We start from the raw sequence: 20,808 nt of genomic DNA, 5'->3' as shown, positions 1-20,808 counted from the left end.
TCCTCAATGGGGATGTCACAGTAGTCTGGATGTGGTTCTACATGGACCCTGTTTATTTAAAATTCCTTTTTCATAGTTTGTGTGTATGTCTTGTCTGTTTTAGTGTTTGAAATCTTCATTAGTTTGGCTGCAACAGAATTGGCATTTACATGTGCAGCTGTACATGACAAACTTAGATCTGTACCAAGTTTTCTTATAAGGATGCAAGCATTCCAACTACATTGAGTCGAGTCCTGCTGTTGTTGTTTTAGGCCACTTCTCTCTTCTGTTCTTATTAAGGTCTCTCAAAAGGTTATCAGCTGTTGGGTCATTGTGGGATACTTAATATTTCACATGTAACTCATCACATTCTTGAGACTATCTCCTTCTGAAACACACATAGAATATATTTCCTGGTACTAACCTCAATCACACTCACAAATCATCCATAATGTTTGCACACTCTTAGGCCTCTCTTAGTCCTTGGGAAGGAGACAGAAAATGGTAACACAGTCCTATTTCTTGTTATTTCTTGTTTAATTTTACTACATGTAGAACTGACTAGGTGAGATGAAATGTTGCTTTCCCAATATAGAAACCTTTACAGAATGCAAATTGAGATAACAACACACACACTCTCTCCCTCTCCCTCTCCTTCTCCCTCTCCGTGTGTGTGTGTGTGTGTGTGTGTGTGTGTGTGTGTGTGCGCGCGTGCGTGCATGCATGCGAATGCATGCCAAAATTTTCAAATTTATTATTTTTACAAACAAACTCTGTGATATCATTAATTTACTGTGTGTTAGTTAAATTTGTTCGTATCTTTGAAACTGACACTTACCAGTGATGTTTACGTATAGTCAGTCCAAATTTAATACCACACTCCAAACAAATGTCACCTTCTGCCCAAGGTGGCTCCTGGGATAAATTATCCAGCAAACTGCAAAAATAAGACTATGTTCAAATCTTTGCTATTTTTCATAGAATAATATATGAACACCATAATCAGAGAATAACATGAGGCTGTAATTTGAACACATTCATACTGTTCAGTGGCATGAAGTACTACTACTACTACCAGTAGTAGTAGTAGTAGTAGTAGTAAAGGCTACACCTTGTCATTGCAATCATTCTTCTCTATTTTATGCCATTATGGAGGTGAACAGCAATCACACCCCCTTCCTTCTAAAATAGACCATAAAGGCTCAATAACATTGAGATCTGGAGACAGTGGTGGCCAGGTGAGATGCGATTTGTGACAACAATGTTGATAAACTACAGTTGCACATATACTACTTAACACTGCCTGCTCACAACTGGTGGCTCGTGCTCATAAAAACTGTCCTGCAAAATGTGAGCTGTGTGACCAGGGCTCATGTTGTCTTGGAATACAGTATCACCATTGAGGAACATATATTGTACCATGGGATGGACCTGATCAGCCAAAATGGTCACATGGTCCTCTGCAGTAATGTTACCTTGAACAGTAGCCATGGGGCCCCTGGAATACCACAATATGGCTGCCCAGATCATCACTGAACCCTCACCATGTGTCATTTTCAAAATGTTGTTGGAAACAGTGTGCAACAAACCTCATCGAACTAACTGACTTTCTTCCATTACTCCATAATACAGGTTTTATGGTTTCGGCACTTCCCTTCATGTTGGTTTGGTGCTGATGGGATTTGGGAGTGTGACAGTCAGTTGCAGTGATTTTTGCAGCTGTAGTCCTCTTATTTTACATCACAATCCTTTTCAATGACCTTCTGTCATGTTTACTCAACACACACTTCCATCTGCAGTGTGACATAGGGAATGATGTTTTTCCACTTTCCTGAATGTGGTATGAATCTTTGATACAGTGGCTCTTGAAACACCAACCACTTAGGCTATCATGGTTACTCACCATAGAAGCAACAACAGTATGCCCATGTTCAAAGTCACTTCGCTCCAACACAGTGCACTCTCAACAACACAGAACACTGTTCTGACCACAACTGACACTTGCTACGCATCGAGGATGATGCACTGGTGCTGTTTATGGTCAAACAACACAATCTATAGGTTTGGCTAACATCTGCATTTATGTTCAAGCATGCATTTCTTGTAAAGTTTCCATATTTTTGTCCAGCTGCTGTCGCTACAGAATTGACACTTTCTCTTGCCAAGAAGCTAAAAGGATTATTCGAATTCCTAGGCATAGATAACCAACTAATTCATTCCTGGGAGAAAGGAGCAATAGTACTGCAAGTTTTGCAGGAGAACTTCTGTGATGTCTGGAAGGTAGGAGACGAAGTATTGGTGGAAGCAAATCTGTGGGGACAGGTTGCGTGTCATGCTTGGACAGCTTAGCTGGTAGCACACTTGCCTGTGCAAGGCAAAGGTCCCAGGCTCGAGTCCCAATCTGGCACACTGTTTTAATCTGGCAGGAAGTCTCAACAAAATTGTAGTTTTATATCCACTCAACAAGTAGGTGGTTAGATGAGTTGTGCTACTCAGTACAACTAGAATGACGGAAAGAATCTTTTATAGCTTTAACAAATACTGCTCATTGTGTGTTTCACATGATGGCAGTACCAATGGAAAACAAAGGTTTGTGCCTCACTGCAGCCAAAATGCATTATTTTAATAGAATTTTATGGAGCTATACAACAGAAAAGTCCCAAACCAATCTAGTGCAATATTCAGTTCAATAAATTTTTTTAACACAAGGACAGCAAAAAACAAAGCAAACAGTACTCTACCAGTAACTGAGCAGCAGTGCTGCATGGTGGTAGTATGACATATGACATAGTATGCATATGACATGACCTGGCACACGAGAGAAGCAGGGAAGTTTAATAAGCATGGCAGAGAGAACAAAATAAACAGATAGGGCTACACAGCATTTCATAACTTCATGTACTGCACCGGATTAGTTTTGGATCACTTTATCAAACTGGCACATAAAATTCAAATTAAAAAAAGAATATATTTTGGTTGTAACCAGAAACAAACTGACCTTCCCATACTCAAAGATGTCACCTGAAACATGATGAGCAGCAGTTACAGTGGCTAACTCCATCCACACATTGTAAAAAAGTAACTGCAAATTTCTGTCGAAACACCATAGAAAATGTGCCTGATGATTCTTAGAAGAGACCCCTGGTATATGAAACTGTACCAGCCAGTCACCTCCAAAGATTACAGGAAATCATGGAAAACTGATCTCAGAATGGACAGAGTGAGGGAGTGAGTGCTTTTTGTTTTGTTTTTCTGAGTTCATGCACACTCAATGACAAGGTTATAAGCACCCTTACAAATATTAAAAGAAACAAATGTGGATAAAAAGTTGTCACACTTTGAGGAGTAAACCTACAAAATAACACTAACCTCCTCACTTGCACTGACCCACACAGTTAGTCCATCTTATATGCCATAAGACAATCGAGAAAGGGTGAAAGGTGCTAAATCTGGGATTAAAGCATAAAGAAAATGACAGAGGAGCTAAAGTAACAGTGCTGGGAATTGTGATTGGCTGAGCAGTTGCAAAAAATGTGAGTGAGCCAGTCATCCTGTAATACATTAAGAACATGTTCCTGAAATTTCAGAAAAGAAGTTTGATGTATCATAAAACCTTGAAACTCTAACCACATTCATCTGAATGTCACTTAAAATAGTGGGCAGGTCTGTCAGTAAATCTGCCATTGCCCTGTGGTTTGCAAATAAAATGCAGTCCAGTAAAATGTGGCACACAGTAATCTGTATGCCACAAACACCGCACACTGGAGGGTCATGTAGCCGTAGCAAAGCCATCCATCATTGGGTTGTGGCCCACAAGAAGGTGAGTTAGAACAACTTCATCCCACCTGCACGGCTGGAGGAAGGAGGAGCATCATGTTGTGGATGCAGCTTACTGTCTGCCACTTCTAGCCGTCCTTCTTCTCATTGATGCACAACTTTGTGCCTCAACAATAAGGTGACAGCAGGCAGGGGGATGGCACACTGAGCTAACTGAGGGTCATGATGTGTCCCCTTGGCTGCTACATTTTCTGCTTTTTTTCCCCACAATACCCATGTGCACTGGCACCCAGCAGAAACATACCAGCTTCCCTAGTCTTTGTAAGTGGAGAAGAGCACCCTGGATATTCTGGGCTATTTTATTGCAGAGACTGAAGAGCACTCAGGGAGTCTTAACAGATGAGACATTTAGCAGACACAGCAAATCTCATCTGTTCCAGTGCCCTCAAGATCACGGATAACTGGCATCAAATACAGTAAAATCTGGAGGCAACTGGATCTTCAGGATCAGGGGAAAAATACAACAGAACCATCAAAATCCCATTTAGACCCATCCATGAATACAGCAGTGGTGCCCAATTAAAATGTCAAAAAATAAAGTATTAAAAGCATAAGCAGGAATGCAACCTCTCTTGTACTGCATTAAATTTAAAATCACTCTGGGCCTCTGCAGTGATCAGGGTAGCACTTGGTTAAAATCCCAGTTTTGATCTGTTACATGCTCCATACCAATGGACTCCACCACACACTTTGTGCAGATCCAAAACCAACTCACTGCCCACGGACAGTTGGTAAGGTGGTGTTCCACAGCTGGAGACCAACAATATGGTATGCTGGGGAAGTGAGAGTAGTAAGGAACTTACTTGCCTAATACGCCGTGATAAGTTGCCACTGAACTGGAAGTGATGGTTCACCAGCCTCAGTGTAGAGACTGGGTATGTGGCTGGTTCCATATGTGCCCATGACCAGCCTGATCGCCTCATGATGTATAGCATCAATAATATTCAGATAAGACTGCCACTTGTGCATCTGTAGTCCAGCTGTGACTGCACAAAGGCTCTATAAAACTGTAGCGGACACACTTTGTCCCAGTACCTGTGGCTAAGACACTTCAAGAAATACAAGGAGAATGACATAAGAACATGTGCACCTCCCCCCTCTCCCTCTCCCTGTCACTCCTCTACAGAAGATATAAGCCAGTCTTTGTGGCCAAATCCTGAAACCTTTCGACTGTAAGTTGCAACAAAAGACTTGCTGTGATGGTATTCACGGAAGAGCAGAAGACTGCAAAATCATCCACAAATAAGGAGCGCTACACAGAACTCTGTACGTTATACTGTCAGCAACTTTAGCAAAAAGAGTGACACTTAAAAACATTGCTTTGGGAACACCATTCTTCTGCACAAATCTGACAGCACGTCACCAACTTTACACATCAAAAGTCATCTTGATAAGTACCAAATGAAGATGGGGAGGTGCCCATGAAAGCCCCACTGGTGTAGTCGACTAATAATACTGTGTTTCAACTACTGTTGTAAGCCTTACTGATGTCAAAAAAATACCTCCAGACAATGCTTGTTATGTTCGAAAGCCTGCCGGATTTCTGTCTCTAGAAAGGTCAGGCTGTCGATATTTGACATACACCTCCTGAATCCGCACTGTGAGTGCCGTAGGAGCTGCCTTCTCTCTCATACCCAGATGAGACAACAGATGACCATGCTGGAACACATTCGGCCATTTTCTGGTTTGAGGAGAGGTATCAAAATTGCCTCTTGCCACAAGTCAGGAAGTTGGCCTGTCAGACATATTGATCTAAAACATTATAAGAGGATTTCCTTTGACACTGTTTGCAAGTGCTGTAGCATGTTGTACTGGATAGGGTCAGGACCGGGCGCCGTATTGTGAGCATCAGACAGTGTCAAATCCAGCTCCCAATGGTTAATAGGTACTTGCAGATTCCGAACTGGTGTGACCAAAAGTCCACCTCGATCCTCTCCTTGGTGACACGATAATACTACAACACTGGATATTGGCTAGCAGTGGTGATAGTGCAAATTAACCTGCCATTGCCTGTGCGATGTCTCTTGGCATTTCTTGTTGCTTGGAGACATCTTGTTTCAACAATACCATTACAGGTAAGAGACTGCATTTATTAGAAGTCCTCCTGATGGCTTTCCATACTGTTGTAGAACTTGTTGAATGGTTGGTACAGTGTCCAGGAAAACTTGCCACAATCTTTTCTTACTTCATTGACAATATGTTGAGCCTTGGTCCTCACCAATTGAAAGGCTGTGAGGTTGCCTGCCACTGGCTGGCACTTAAACTTTGTGTGCATGACCTGGCCCACTGAACATCACTTATCAGTTCACTAAGGCACAGGTTGCTTCCAAAGATAACCAGAGGACATCAGGATGGATATGTCAGTGACATGTTGGACCGCTTGTGTGATGAGGTCCACGCACTCCTGGATGCTGTTGTGGCATTCAAACACAGCTGGCTGGTTGAACAGCATCCAGATGGCTCAGCTGATGATCCATGCACTCTTTCAGGGAGAGCACCATTCAGTACGCCCTTGCAGAGTGGGAAGTGGTCACTGGAATGAAGGTCATCAGTGACTTCCCACTGAACAGTGTCTGCCATGGCTGGAGACCAGAACAGCTTGGGCATTGAAGTCTCCCAGTAGGAGAAATGGTCACAGGAGTTGTTCTATAAGATTTGTGAAAGCATAGGTATATTCAACAAGTAAACAATGATCTCTTGCACACATTGATTTCAACTGCAACCACTTACAGGTCAGTAGCCAGTGACAGAGCAGAGGAGTGGTGTGTGGTATTGATGAACACAATAACCTCTCCCTTGGTCCTTTGCACAGTCCAGTCGTCCTTGCAATGGAGGGTATAGCCCCATAGTATACAGTTAGCAGGTGCTTTAAAATGCATTCCTACAAACACAAACAAGGGGGGCATTCTTGTGCTAGGAGTTTCAGTTCCTTCACATGTGTCCAGAACCCGTTAATGTTCCACTGAAGTATGGAAACCATTTATCACAGGGGCAGTACTTTCACCCTGTCTTTCTGCCAAGGGGGGGGGGGGGGGGGGGGCACAATGAATGGGTGGAAGCTCAGTCTTGGGGCAAGATCAGTGCCCCAGGCTGGCCCTGAGGTCCATCAGCTCTGAAGATGAATCATGAAGAGACGTCAGAGTGATGTCGACATTGGACTGCTTATTCTCTGCCAACAGTTGATGATTTGCCTTTGATTTTTTGGCCTGGGGAGGCTTTGCAGAGACAACCACAGCAGTGGTGGTGTTAGAACTTGTTAGTGGACGAGGCTGGACCTTTGGAGGGGCAGGGAGCTCCACAATGTCAGAAACCACAGCCTTTTCTGATGTTCTGAGGGAAGGTATGGGCTTCAAAATAACTGCAACAACACAAATGCATTGACAAACACAGGTCTAGTGGTGACACTAGCAACCTCCATTTGTGCACCAGATCAGTTTTCTGAATTGGTTGTTTAAGATCTGAAGCAAAGGCGTCAATGAAGATGGGGGGGCCAGCATAGCCTTTTACATCTTTTTTGCCTCACAATATGGGATGTGCATCATAGTTTTAAGCTCCTGTATCTTTCATCATCATCATCATCATCATCATCATCATCATCATCATACTTCATTGTTGTTTGTAAGACACCACTGACGCACTTTTGCACAGTATTGAGAGGATCAGTAAAATAAAGCAGTCATCAATCCAAAGTATATTTTGAGCATCATAGTGCTTTGCTAGACATGGTCCTGTTGGAGATGGTATGCCATTGCCTTCCTTCGACCTTGGAACTAACTTATCCAGCCACATACAGGAGGACCTACAGTTTGACATGGATTCTGAATTGCGGTGCAGCTGGGTATTTTTCACATCGACAAACATTGCCAAAGGTGAAAGAAGTGATAAGTGACAGATAAAAACCATATGATTGACCACAGGTCGAAGTAGAGACGTTTGGATTTGTGGTCTGGCACTTTGACACTAAACCACAGTCATTGCTTTGTAAAACTTCCTTCGTGTTTTTTTTTATGTCTGGTTTCTCATACACATATTCATTTTTCCTCATATGTTTCAGAATTTTCCTACTTTCTTGTGTATACACACTACTGGCCATTAAAATTGCTGCACCACGAAGATGACGTGCTACAGACACGAAATTTAACCGACAGCAAGAAGATGCTGTGATATTCAAATGACTAGCTTTACAGAGCATTTACACAAGGTTGGCGCCGGTGGCGACACCTACAACGTTCCGACATGAGAAACGTTTCCAACCGATTTCTCATACACAAACAGCAGTTGATCGGCGTTGCCTGGTGAAACGTTGTTGTGATGCCTCGTGCAAGGAGGAGAAATGTGTACCATCACGTTTCCGACTTTGATAAAGGTCGGATTGTAGCCTACCGCGATTGCGGTTTATCGTATCACAACATTGCTGCTCGCATTGGTCGAGATCCAATGACTGTTAGCTGAATATGGTATTGGTGGGTTCAGGAGGGTAATACGGAACGCCGTGCTGGATCCCAACGGCCTCATATCACTAGCAGTCGAGATGACAGGCATCTTATCCGCATGGCTGTAACGGATCATGCAGACACATCTTGACCCCTGAGTCAACAGATAGGGACGTTTGCAAGACAACAACCATCTGCACGAACAGTTCAACGACGTTTGCAGCAGCATGGACTATCAGCTCGGAGACCATGGCTGCGGTTACCCTTGACGCTGCATCACAGACAGGAGCGCCTGCGATGGTGTAGTCAAAGATGAACCTGGGTGCACAAATGGCAAAACGTCATTTTGTCAGATGAATCCAGGCTCTGTTTACAGCATCATGATGGTCCCACCCGTGTTTGGCGACATCGCGGTGAACACACATTGGAAGCGTGTATTCGTTATCACCATACTGGGGTATCACCCAGCATGATGGTGTGGGGTACCATTGGTTACATGTCTCCGTCACCTCTTGTTCACATTGACGGCACTTTGAACAGTGGACGTTACATTTCAGATGCGTTACGACCCGTGACTCTACCCTTCATTTGATCCCTGCGAAACTCTACATTTCAGCAAGATAATGCATGACCGCATGTTGCAGGACCTGTACGGGCCTTTCTGGATACAGAAAATGTTTGACTGCTGCCCTGGCCAGCACATTCTCCAGATCTCTCACTAATTGAAAACATCTGGTCAATGGTGGCCGAACAACTGGCTCGTCACAATACGCCAGTCACTACTCTTGATGAACCGTGGTATCGTGTTGAAGCAGCATGGGCAGCTGTACCTGTACACGCCATCCAAGCTCTGTTTGACTCAATGCCCAGGTTTATCAAGGCTGTTATTACGGCCAGAGGGGGTTGTTCTGGGTACTTATTTCTCAGAATCTATCCACCCAAATTGCGTGAAAATGTAACAACATCTCAGTTCTAGTATAATATATTTGTTCAATGAATACCCATTTATCATTTGCATTTCTTCTTGGTGTAGCAATTTTAATGGCCAGTAGTGTATTTGTCATACATGTGACACCACTTTCTAATTAAAATGGCATACCTATGTTATTACTGCAATGTTCACTACTGTTATAATGGGGTCCTTTTCTATAAAAGCCATAGTTTTCTTTGTGAGTACCATGTTTTAGTCTTTTCTGACCCCTCTGCTAGTGAAGAAAGGTGCTGCCAGCTCTCCATTTATGTATAATGTGATTGTTGTGTTTTAGCATAGCTTCTTAAAGGATTTATCATATAGAATGTGTACCCTCTTTTGTTAGTTATTTTCTACAGTAAACTGTGTCTTTTGATTATATTCTGTCTGTTTTTCAGTGATCATCTTCATTACAAATACTATGTATGTTGCCAATATTTCCTCTACAGAAACCCATTTTTTCTTAACTTAATCAGCAATCTGATATTACTTTTAAACTGCTGTTCAAGATCCTAATGTTAGCCTTACATGGTGTATCCAAACCCTTATAACTCTGGAAGTCACCTCAGTCTCCTTTTTCAAACAACTTGTTGCCTTGCTCTTGGTATGACTCTCCTTTACCAACCATACTGAAGTGACTTTGCAGTCTCAGGTCAAGACAAACTGCAACATATTTTATGAGTTCATTGTTGATGCTGCCCATTTCTCTAGCTTTACTCTACATTGCTTTCATAACTCTAAAACAAAGTTTTAATTTATGACTTTCATTTCTTTAGATGCTCTGGTTGAAAATGAGATAAAACGGAAGAAATTATTGTGTAAACACACAGGGGCCTAAGTGAGGAAGGAGAGATTACTGTGTGCTCATCAGATTCATCTAATTGATTCCATAAAATTAGGTTACATCCAAAACAATTCACAGTTGACAAGACAAGGCAGCACACAACCAACCTAAATTAAGAAAGCTACTCCACAGTGGGACATGTTGCTGGTAATCTAGCTTCTCAAAGTAAAGCAATGTCATATGATGGGAAATGAACCTAGATCCGTTCACTATGCCTCTCCTGCTGGCTCTTGTCCCCAAGTTATCTTGTCTCACTTCAGTATCAGTAACTTTGAGAGTAGGATAAGCAAATAGCAAATTTGAGCAGTATGCATTGGCTGAAAACTTGCATACCTATGAAGAAGCTGCTTTGTTGCAACCTGGTAGTTGAAAATTGTAATACCATCCTTGTTCATAGCACCAAGGCAAGCACCAGATCTCACCAGTGTACGACATAGATTCCCATTGCCTTTCATGTATGCCAAAAGAAGGGCTAGAATACAGAAAGCACATAGATTAATGAAAAAGCCGACATCAGACAATAAGCAACAGTCATAAATCTGATATGATTAAACTACCACATGCCACATATTCAGAACTGCTATACAATTTGTACCAACACAGAATACTATTTGAAGGCAAGTGTTGACAGCTGGAAGCCCTTGGGACAAGTGCCTCAAGAATCTTTAACACTCTCAAGTATACTTTTTTACTTTAAAAAGGGAACACCATCTAAAGCCGTCGGCACTCTAACTACACGCACACCGTCTCCCTCCAGTATAGAGTTATGAGGCGCCATATTGGCATTCATTTCAAGCCTATATGTATATATGCCATTTCTGAGCACCAGCAAATTGAGAATCACTGGAAAACCCGTTGTTATTTGTGCGATTCGTTCCAATAAAATAATGAAAAACATCATATTCGTGGCAAAAGAATTATTGTAACTTGTGTATTATGAGAGTAGGCTATTTGAAGGCAGCAACACACTGAAGATCCACCCAAAACGCATTGTTCTTGATACAATTTGTTATAATTAAATTTCAATTAGTAACATAATTATCTACGATTAACGTTTTTAGTATGGCATAAAAAGAGTACGATTAAGTAGCAGGAGCATGTTGTTAGTTTAGCGTAATGAGTAGCATCTGTGTCCAGTAATGAGTTTTTGTTGAGGCGGTGGTTCGCGTCTAAACACTTCCAATTTTTTTTCCTAACATTCTCGTTTTTATTTGGTTCCGATACTTTATTATTAGTTTAATATAAGTATATGCTATAATATTTGATGTTACGTAAATATAAGTTCACCTTTTTTTGAGGGGTGACTTTGTTCGATTGGCTTAATCTACAGGACAGCTTGCGCTACTTGTATAAACATATTTTGCTCCTTTTTCTTTTACGCTTCGTAATTCACATGTTGCAAAGATTCTGCTACTGGGTAGGAATAGTGATCAAGTAAGACTGACCTTCGGGTTTTACTAAAATGTGGAAATGATGAAATAATATTTATCTTATGCGGAGAAGTATTCCAAATTTGTATCACACTGTTTGTAATAGAACTTTTATAAGCCTGTGTCCTTATTGACTGGACATGGTACTTTCCCTTTCGTGGACGATGGAGGAAATGTGCGTATTAATATAGCTAAGTTGGTAATTTTACGTGCGCCCGTTGAGTAAACAGTGTGATTTATGAATTAGAAACATACCTCAAACTGCTGCTGGAGTGTGTTGTGATCGCTTATACCACGTTGGGGCCCACATACCATATCCACAAGTAGCATCGTTCCTGAGTGTTCAGCAGCACGTTGAACTTGGCATGCTCAATGTTAATGTTCGACAGCAAGGTCCGTGTGCCGACGGCTTAAAGTTGTGTAAAATTATATTTATTTGGTCATGAACAGGCTTTTGGCTTCTTGGGCCTTCATCAGGTGAAAATTTATTTTTATTACAAAATTGTTAAGGCTTTCGTAGCCACTTGTTGACAAACTGCCTATTGGCTTCTGTCTCGGGTTCTTCGACCAACATTCATCTAATGATTTTACTGACGCTTCGCCAGCACGAGTGGCTGGCATTGTCAAAGCTTCACCCTCCATTTCATTCATCGTAATTTAGGCAACCTCCAACTGTATTATTAATATTTTAAATAATAATAGAACACTCACTATTTACATTTTTTTTAGCATGCCCCCCCCCCCTCCCCCCCCCCCCCACACACACACACACATCTTTAATACATGGCATTACTTTACTTTACAAAACTGAGATGAAACAGAACTCAGTGGAGCCATAATCGTTACTCTACACCAACTGCTGCACACGGAATCAACTCATGACCAAAGACACTTGTATAGCAAATGATTTTCAAAGATGTTACGTTGATCGATTCTGTGACATTAACTATGCTCATCAGAAAAATACAGATTTACATATTAGTGTAAATGATGTATAATTTGTATTAACTTAAATAATTATTTTTATCTGATGTATAAGTTGGGTGTAAGAACACATGGATTTTTCAGAATGAACATATATCTGTATAAAAAGCATACCAAATGTTTTCACACGTACCCAATAGGACAAAGGCATAGAAATAATGGATAATTACAATAAAAAACAGTTCCCCAGAAAAAGCTAAAAAATACACAACTATCAACAAAAAGTGGTATCAAGCGATTTATTAACAGGGAGACAAACATCAACAGAATCAAAATTACATAAATATCGATAAAAACTGGTATTATGCAGTTCATTAATACTAAGGCAGACATCAACAGAGGCAATCTGGAACAGGGAAAATTACCCTAGGGTTGTTACATTAAGCAACTGCAGACATTTTTACATGAAGGCACCGACCATCTCATCTCTCAGTAGGATAAATGTGTTAACAGTTATGGGCAATTGAAATAATAAACAGTTTACTTACATTTTTTCCACATGTCTCATTTTCACTTGACTGCCCCTTATAAAATAATAAGATAAATCAGAGCTCGCACTGGAAAATTTGTGTGTTCATTTTTTCCATGTGATATTTGAAGGAATGGCAGAGAAATAATAATAATAATAATAATAATTTTATTGTCTTTAAGCCATTACAGCAATAGACAAAGTCATACATATAATACAGTACAGTACAGTACATGCTATAGAAGGACAGAATTGTTAAGAACTTTACAGTTTAATATCACAGGTCATGAAATCCTTTACATTGTAGAATGGGTTTACAACTAACCAGTCATAAAGTGTTTGTTTGTATTGTTGCTCTGGTAAATTTTGTATACCTTGTGGAAGTTTGTTAAATAATTTGTGGCCCATAAGTTCATAACTGTTAACTGATTTTGACAGTCTGTGGTAGGGCGTATAGATAGAGCTGTTTGTCCTAGTGCTGTAACAATGTATATTTGCCCTGCGTTTTACTTTAGGTAAGTTCTTTTTTGTGTAGATTAAAACATAATAAATATATAGGTTTATTACTGTCATGATTTTTTGTTGAGTAAACAAAGGTTTACAATGAGCCTTGTATGGTGAGCCTGTAATTATCCTAATAGCTTTCTTTTGCAGCAATAGTATATCATGCACACAAGTGGAGTTTCCCCATAAAATAATGCCATAGGATATGATGCTTTGGAAAAATGAGTAGTAAGATACTCTAACATAATTTTTAGGTACACAGTGCATTAATCGCCTTAACAAATAGATTACCCTAGACAATTTACCGCTAATATACTTAATATGTGGATTCCAAGAAAGTTTATCATCCAAATATACCCCCAAAAATTTAACACAACTAGGATCATCTGATGGAAACTTGTCTTTTAAACTAAATACCATCTGCTGGGTTTTGCTTTCATTAAGCAAGAACCCATTTGCTTTAAACCAGAGTGAAGCTTCCTCAATTGTCTCTGTAACAGATGTTTTAAGGCTATTAAGATCATTACTGCTGTTCAGAAATGTTGTATCATCAGCATAGAGTACTGTTCTGGATTTGATAAATGATGGCAGGTCATTTATCATTATAAGGAAAAGGAAAGGGCCCAGCACGGATCCCTGTGGAACACATACCTCAACTTGTTCTATACTGGACATTTCTTTCCCAACACAGACGGCTTGCTTACGGTTTTGTAAACATGATCTTAATAGCTTAAGGCTGTTACCTTTAACACCGTAAAAGTCCATTTTTTCGAGTAGTAGTGTATGTTCTACACAGTCAAAGGCTTTGCTTAGGTCACAAAAAATCACTTGGGCAAAGCATTTATCTTCAAATACTTGATGGATGTATTTAACAACATTGTCTATGGCATCAATGGTTGACAGGTTTTTCCTAAAGCCATACTGTGATCCACTTATTAATCCTATGTTATCAAAGTAAACAGATAATTGTTGGTAAATTATGCATTCTAGAACTTTTGAGAAAACTGGGACTATGGATATTGGCCTGTAACTTGAGACAGAATTTTTATCTCCTTTTTTATGTACTGGAACTACCCCAGACAGTTTAAGCTCATCAGGGAAAAAACCCTCCAGTATACACTTGTTTATACAATATGTTAGGAGGTACACTATACAGTCTATTACTTTCTTAAGCATGTTACAAGACAGGTCATATATGTCTACACTGTCTGATGATTTTAACTGCTTCACTATTCTTAACACAAAACCAGGTGAGACCTCAGAAAAATTGAAGGTACTTGTGTTTGTTGATGACCTAGCAATATTTTTTGACAGTAACTGTGATGAGCTTATTTCAGGTTTAATTATAGCACTTCCTACTTCCTCAACTGATTTAATAAAAAAGTCATTAAATTCCTGGGGAGAGATACTAATTTTGTCACTTCTTTTATCTTTGGCGACACTATTTATTAGAGTCCATGCTGCTTTGCACTTATTGGTGGATTTCTCAATACTTCTGAGATTGTGTGCTTGTTTAGCTTCCACAATTGTTTTTTTGTACTCACTCCTAGATCTTACATAGGCTAGTTTTGCATGGTTGGTTTTCAGATTTTTATAAATATTGTACAACAACATAACTTGATTTTTCATAGTAGACAGCTGTTTTGTGTATCATGTATTTTGTCTATTGGAACTTTTGCTTTTAGGACTCTGTCAGTTACTTTGCATTTCTTTATTGGTATGCAGTCATTAAAGTGTCCCAAAAATGCTTTGAGAAACCTATCAAATAGTACCTTTGCTGGCAGATAATTGCTTAGAGTATAATGTGTCTCATCATAACACAGGCTAAACCAATCTCTGTTAGAAAGGGACGTACGAAACCTGTCAATTTTCTCATCTGTAACTGGTCTAGTGACCACAACTTCTGGGATAAACTTATTTACATAACTCTTATCAAGATCCCTCTTGTATAACTTAAAGATACTGAATCATGATCAGAATATGGAAATACTGTCACAAAACATGATTCTTCTGTTGTTTTAAAATTTACAAAAATATTGTCAAGACATGCATGTTCTCTTGTAGGTTTGTTATTGACTGAATGTAAGTTGCACTGTCTTAGTAGGTTTTGGAGTTCAGTGACAGTAGGTTTTTGTGTTGTGACATCGAATTCAGCATTCATATCTCCACCTATCACAATATCATAATGTATCCATCTAGTATCTGTAAGTACATGTAACAGCAGGTCCAGTTTTTCTAAAAATACATTGGTTATACCCTTAGGTGACCTGTACAGGGAAATTACAACTAACTTAAAACTGTCTATTACTATACCAGCAGCTTCAAAGTTCTGTTCATCACACAGAAAATCTAGATCTAATCTATTGAATGTACCGCTAAATGACTTGTTAACATATATTGCCACACCACCTCTTAAATGCAATTTTCTGCAGTAGCTACTGGCTAGAATATAATCATCAAATTTAATAAATGTAAGTTCACTCTCACTAGCCCAGTGTTCACTTAAACAAAAGATATCAAACTTATTTTCTAATCCAAAGTCATTGACAATAAATTCTTTATCCCTTACTCCTTCAATGTTAAGATAACATATTATAAAATCAAACCTGTCTTTCTTTACAGATGCACTATTTTGCTGAGAGGCTATTAAATCTCTGGCACTATTTATCTTATGGGCTTCTTCCCCTTGCTGCCTTCTACTAAAAAATCATTTAGACGTAATGGAGGTACAGTTTTCTGTTTGCCCGCTATACTTGATACTGCTTCTACTCTTGGAGGTCTCTTCGCGTCTTCTTGTTCATGGCATGATCTAAGTGGCTGGGTTCCCACTGTAGGTAGTTCAAATGTTGCTGCAGAATGGACAGCTGGATCACCTGTTGCTACACTTAATGCTGAATATGCTGCCACTTTTGCTGTTTCTGTTATCTTAGTTCCTGAATGAGGTGTTCTACCTGTTGTAACTGTAGTTACAGCTTCCTCTCTCCCAGCACATTCTTTTGTAATCAGTGATACCTGATGTTGTGTTACTGCTGCAACTGGAGTACATGGTAGGGAAGATACTTTGCAGGCGTCCTTTACCAGTGGTAGTGGAATAGGATCACTTTTCTTACATCTAGGAGAAACAATATCCACTACCATTTTGATCTTTTGACTGAGTAGCGATTTGCCCCATTTATTTAAATGCATACCATGTGTTGTGAAGTGCTGTCTTTCAAGATCGTCAATACTGAGGAAAAAAGCATTTGAAGTGGTCTTGCAGATCTTTTCATACATCCTGTTTGCTTTTTGGATTTCTCTGTTCACACAAGAAGATTCAGTAAGGTCATGTCTGTGTGGAATGCCTACAACAATAACTTTCTGATCCTCTGTTGTATGTAGCACATCTCTTAGCACTCTGTTTGCTACTATTAGTTCATTCTTATATACATCGTTTGCACCGCCCAATATTACAATGCATTCACTTTGTGTCACATGATTATTGTTTTTATAGTTTTTCAAAACTTCTTTTAGGCCTGCTCCAGGTTTCACAACACTTGTCACATTGAGATCCTGCTGGAAACGAAGAATTCCTGCAATTCCTCTTCCGTGGCTGTCAGCAAGCAAAACTGTGGGCCTACTAAAGTTTTTAGGAGTCACTTTGTTTGCAACATCGAGACAGTTACGTTTTACTGACTTATTGCGCTTTGTAAATTTCCTGTCCGCCGATTCCGATTCGTAGTCTTGGTGTGAGTTGCTTGTTTCAACATTTTTAAGTTCACAATCTGTAATAAGATGTTGAAATCGATTTCTTAACAGAACTTTTAACACACTGGAAACAAATTTAGGTTTTGCACATTTCTTTGGTTCACTGTACTCTTGAAGTTGACCGAGTTCGTTATGTGATGGGTCAGATAGACTTTTAATAATGTTTTCCAACAACAGAGCATGTTCTCTTGTGGCTTTCAGTTCTTTCTGCAGTGATTCGAGTACTATGATTTCACGATTTGCGCGGCACATTTCACTCGCTGCCAGACGTCTGTTACACTTTGTTCCACACATACACGAGATGTTTTCTTGATTTATTTTCGCGAAGCACTGCGAATGATACCAAATATGCAACACTGAACAAATTCTAATGCCACTTGATACGATTTTGTCGCATAACTTGCACCTTATTGACGCTAAATACTCGCAATTTATGGACCGATTTACTACCACATCTATATGCGTCGCCATCTTAAATAGCAAATTGGTTCAACATACCCTCAGCCAATCACCTGAGTGTGAATTTCAGAGTAGTCAAATGAGATATTAGAAGTAGCTGATTATTTTTGTTATAATGTCAGTAAAATAAATGACAGTGGTGGAAGACGTAAGGGTATAAAATAAAATCGGAAAAATCAGACTCAGGTTTCTGAAAATGAAAAACTTGTTAACATCCATTAAAATACAAGGTTTGTCCAGAAAGTACCAACTAACTTTATTTTTCCTGAACAGACCTATGAAGCACAGGATACTTTCTTTGGTGGAAATGTTGTGGTGGACATCCATGCACACTTGTGAATTTTTTCCCACCAGTAGGAAGTATCAGTCCCTGGCATTTTGGCTACGAGTGTCTATGGTGTAGTGAGTGCTTGATGGCTTTCAGCACATTGTAAAATGACACACCAAATGGTCAAAAGCTTGCTGATTTCCCAGTGGAAACCATTTGGAAGATTCAAGAGGCTTTTGGGGATGATTCCATGAGCAACTGATTGATAAAGGAGTCGTAGAATCACTTCAAAGAAGGCCACACATCAGTGACAGTAACCTGTGTTCAGGCAGACCCTCAACTAACCAAAATGATAATGTAATTGAGCAAAAGCAGGTTTTAGTCACAGAAGACCATCATGTCACAGTAATACGACGTGCAAATGAGATAGGGGTAAGCACTGGATTGACCCTTCAATTTTGACCAACAATTTGTGCATGGCAGCTCCTTTATAACGACATACTCACCCACTCTGTATGACTGACTCAGACTTTTCTCACCAAACACACCATTCCTGTGGTTAGTCAGGCTCCCTACTCCCCCTACATGGTTCCGTGTGACTCTTTGTTATTTCCAAAGCTGGAAATACCTCTGAAAGGAACACTGTGAGTCAAGAGAAGACATCATGCAAAATGTGACAACCTGGCTGATAAACATTCCAAACCATGCATTCCAGAAGTGTCTCCAAAATGATGGGATCACTCTGAGAAGCACATGCATTACCACGGAGACTACTGTGAAAGGAATTAGGATTTTGAAGCTCCAAATTAATGGATGTATTTCTGCCATCCAAAGGTTCAATAATTATTGGAAACACTTTGCGTAAATGGCAAAGTTCTTTGACGCATTTGTCTGGTATGTAGCCTTGCATGGAAGAGAGACAGAGAGAGAGAGAGAGAGAGAGAGAGAGAGAGAGAGAGAGAGATATTTCAGAAGGACTTTGTCTGAAAGATTAATATTTTAGCAGTCTCTTTCATTTTGTCTGCCAACAACTCCTCTACAATGCCTCCTCTATGTGGTGAGCAGCAATATCATTTCCATTTATTTTTTTAAAGTAAATAATCAAATTCAGACAAAAAGAGAACAGAAGATTTCGAAATGTGGTGTTACAAAGCATACATACATGAGCAGATCACAAAAATGAGGAGATACTGAATAAAACTGAGGTGGAAAGAAATTTATGGCACAAATTGACTAAAAGAAGGGATCAGTTAATAGAAATTCTGAGACATCAAGGAATCACCATATTAGTACTGGAGGCAAGTGTGGGAGTTAAATATTCTAGAGAGAGAGAGAGAGAGAGAGAGAGAGAGAGAGAGAGAGAGAGAGGGGTGGGGGGGGGTGGGGTGGGGGGGGGGGGAGTGAGGGATAGCAGGGTAGGGGTGTGGGATGGTAAAGTGCTGCTAGTGGGAGCACATAGGGATGAGGTGGAGAGAGAGTAGGGCAGCTAAGTGCAGTTGGGAGGTTAGACGAAGGCTGGGGGAGAGATGGGGGAGGTAGCAGAAAAGGGAAGAAGGAAAAAGATTGGGTGCACTGGTGGAATAGAGGGTTGTGTAGTGCTGGAATGGAAACAGGGAATCGGCTAGATGGTAAGGACAATGACTAATGAAGGTCGAGGCCAGGAGGGCTACAGAAATGTAGTTCCCACCTGCACATTTCAGAAAAGCTGGTGTTGGTGGGAAGTGACAAAATCTCTGAAATGAATAACATTGTGTTGGGCTGTGTGCTCGGCAACAGAGTGGTCCAGTTATTCTTTGCCACAATTTGTCGGTGGCCATTCATGCAGACAGCTTGTTGGTTGTCATGCCGACGTAGAATGCAGCACAGAGGTTACAGCTTAGCTTGTAAATCACATGACTGGTTTCAGAGGTAGCCTTACCTGGTGATGCTTGTGACAGACTGGAGTAGGTGGTGATGGGAGGATGTAAGGGACAGGTCTTGCATCTAGGTCTATTACAGGGATATGAGCCATGGGGCAAGAGGTTGAGAGCTGGGGCTGTGTAGGTATGGACAGGGATCTTGTGTAGATCCGGTGGGCAGTAGAATACCACTGTGGGAGGAGTGGCAACGACAGTGGATAGGGAATTTCTCATTTCAGAACATGACGAGAGGTAGTCTAAATCAGCTCTAGTCCTTGGTGGTACTGAGTCACAAGGAGAATGCTCCTCTGTGGTTGGATGGTGGATCTTTGAGAGGTGGTGTGTGATGGGAAAATAAGGCATGGGAGTTGTTGTTGGTATTTTTTTTACATGGTTGGGAGGGTAATTATTGTCTGTAAAGGCGTAGTGAGGCACTCGGTATATTTCGAGAGGGACCACTCGTCATTGCAGATGTGGCAGACAGGGTGGCTAGGCTGTATGGTAGGGACTTCTTGGTATGGAGGGGTGGCAGCTGTCGATGTGGAGGTATTGCTACTGGATGGTAGGTAATCCAGTCATCTACTATCCCCCTTCTTCACACTTATCCATCCACAGACCTGCAACCCACATTAAACAAAGATATTCCTTTCACAGAGACTGTTGGAACCATATTGCCACCAGCCAGAGACAACTTCATCCGCTTCATTTCAGAATATGTTAAAAATAAATTTTTTTCAAGGAGCCTATTGGAAAAAATGGAGTTGTCTTATAATCAGGGTCATCTTATATCAGGAGAATATGATATAGCATCTCTTTGTTGCTCAGCAGTTGTTGCTGTGGGTGAGATGAGGAGTCCAAAACTGCTCCTGGACATTCAAACTTAATTTTTAGTCAACTGTGAACTGCTACATCTCTTGTTCTCACTCATTGCCTGCCTCTACTCAGCTGCAGTGAACAGTTACATTCATTACTATTCTTTTGAAGAGTTA

General features: G+C 40.4%; 1 protein-coding gene across 3 annotated transcripts in view; it reads right to left on the bottom strand.

Annotated features, from left to right (window-relative positions):
* LOC126419351 (rabankyrin-5) overlaps positions 1 to 20,808 on the bottom strand; it is a 599,595-nt gene that overhangs the window by 191,154 nt on the left and 387,633 nt on the right. Inside the window, exons 21-22 of one of the 3 annotated variants that reach the window (XM_050086536.1) lie at positions 10,397 to 10,535; positions 818 to 916 (exon numbers count right to left, since the gene is read on the bottom strand). The exons of the other annotated variants lie outside the window; for them this stretch is intronic. Of the exons in view, the coding sequence (XP_049942493.1) occupies positions 818 to 916; positions 10,397 to 10,535 (238 nt within the window). The remainder of the gene's footprint in view (positions 1 to 817; positions 917 to 10,396; positions 10,536 to 20,808) is intronic. 3 annotated transcript variants of the gene reach the window in all.

The sequence above is a fragment of the Schistocerca serialis genome, chromosome 9 (genome assembly GCF_023864345.2).
Source record: "Schistocerca serialis cubense isolate TAMUIC-IGC-003099 chromosome 9, iqSchSeri2.2, whole genome shotgun sequence".
Lineage (NCBI taxonomy): Eukaryota > Metazoa > Arthropoda > Insecta > Orthoptera > Acrididae > Schistocerca > Schistocerca serialis.
Note: the sequence above shows the minus strand (reverse complement) of the source record. Positions and strands in the feature narration are given on the sequence as shown.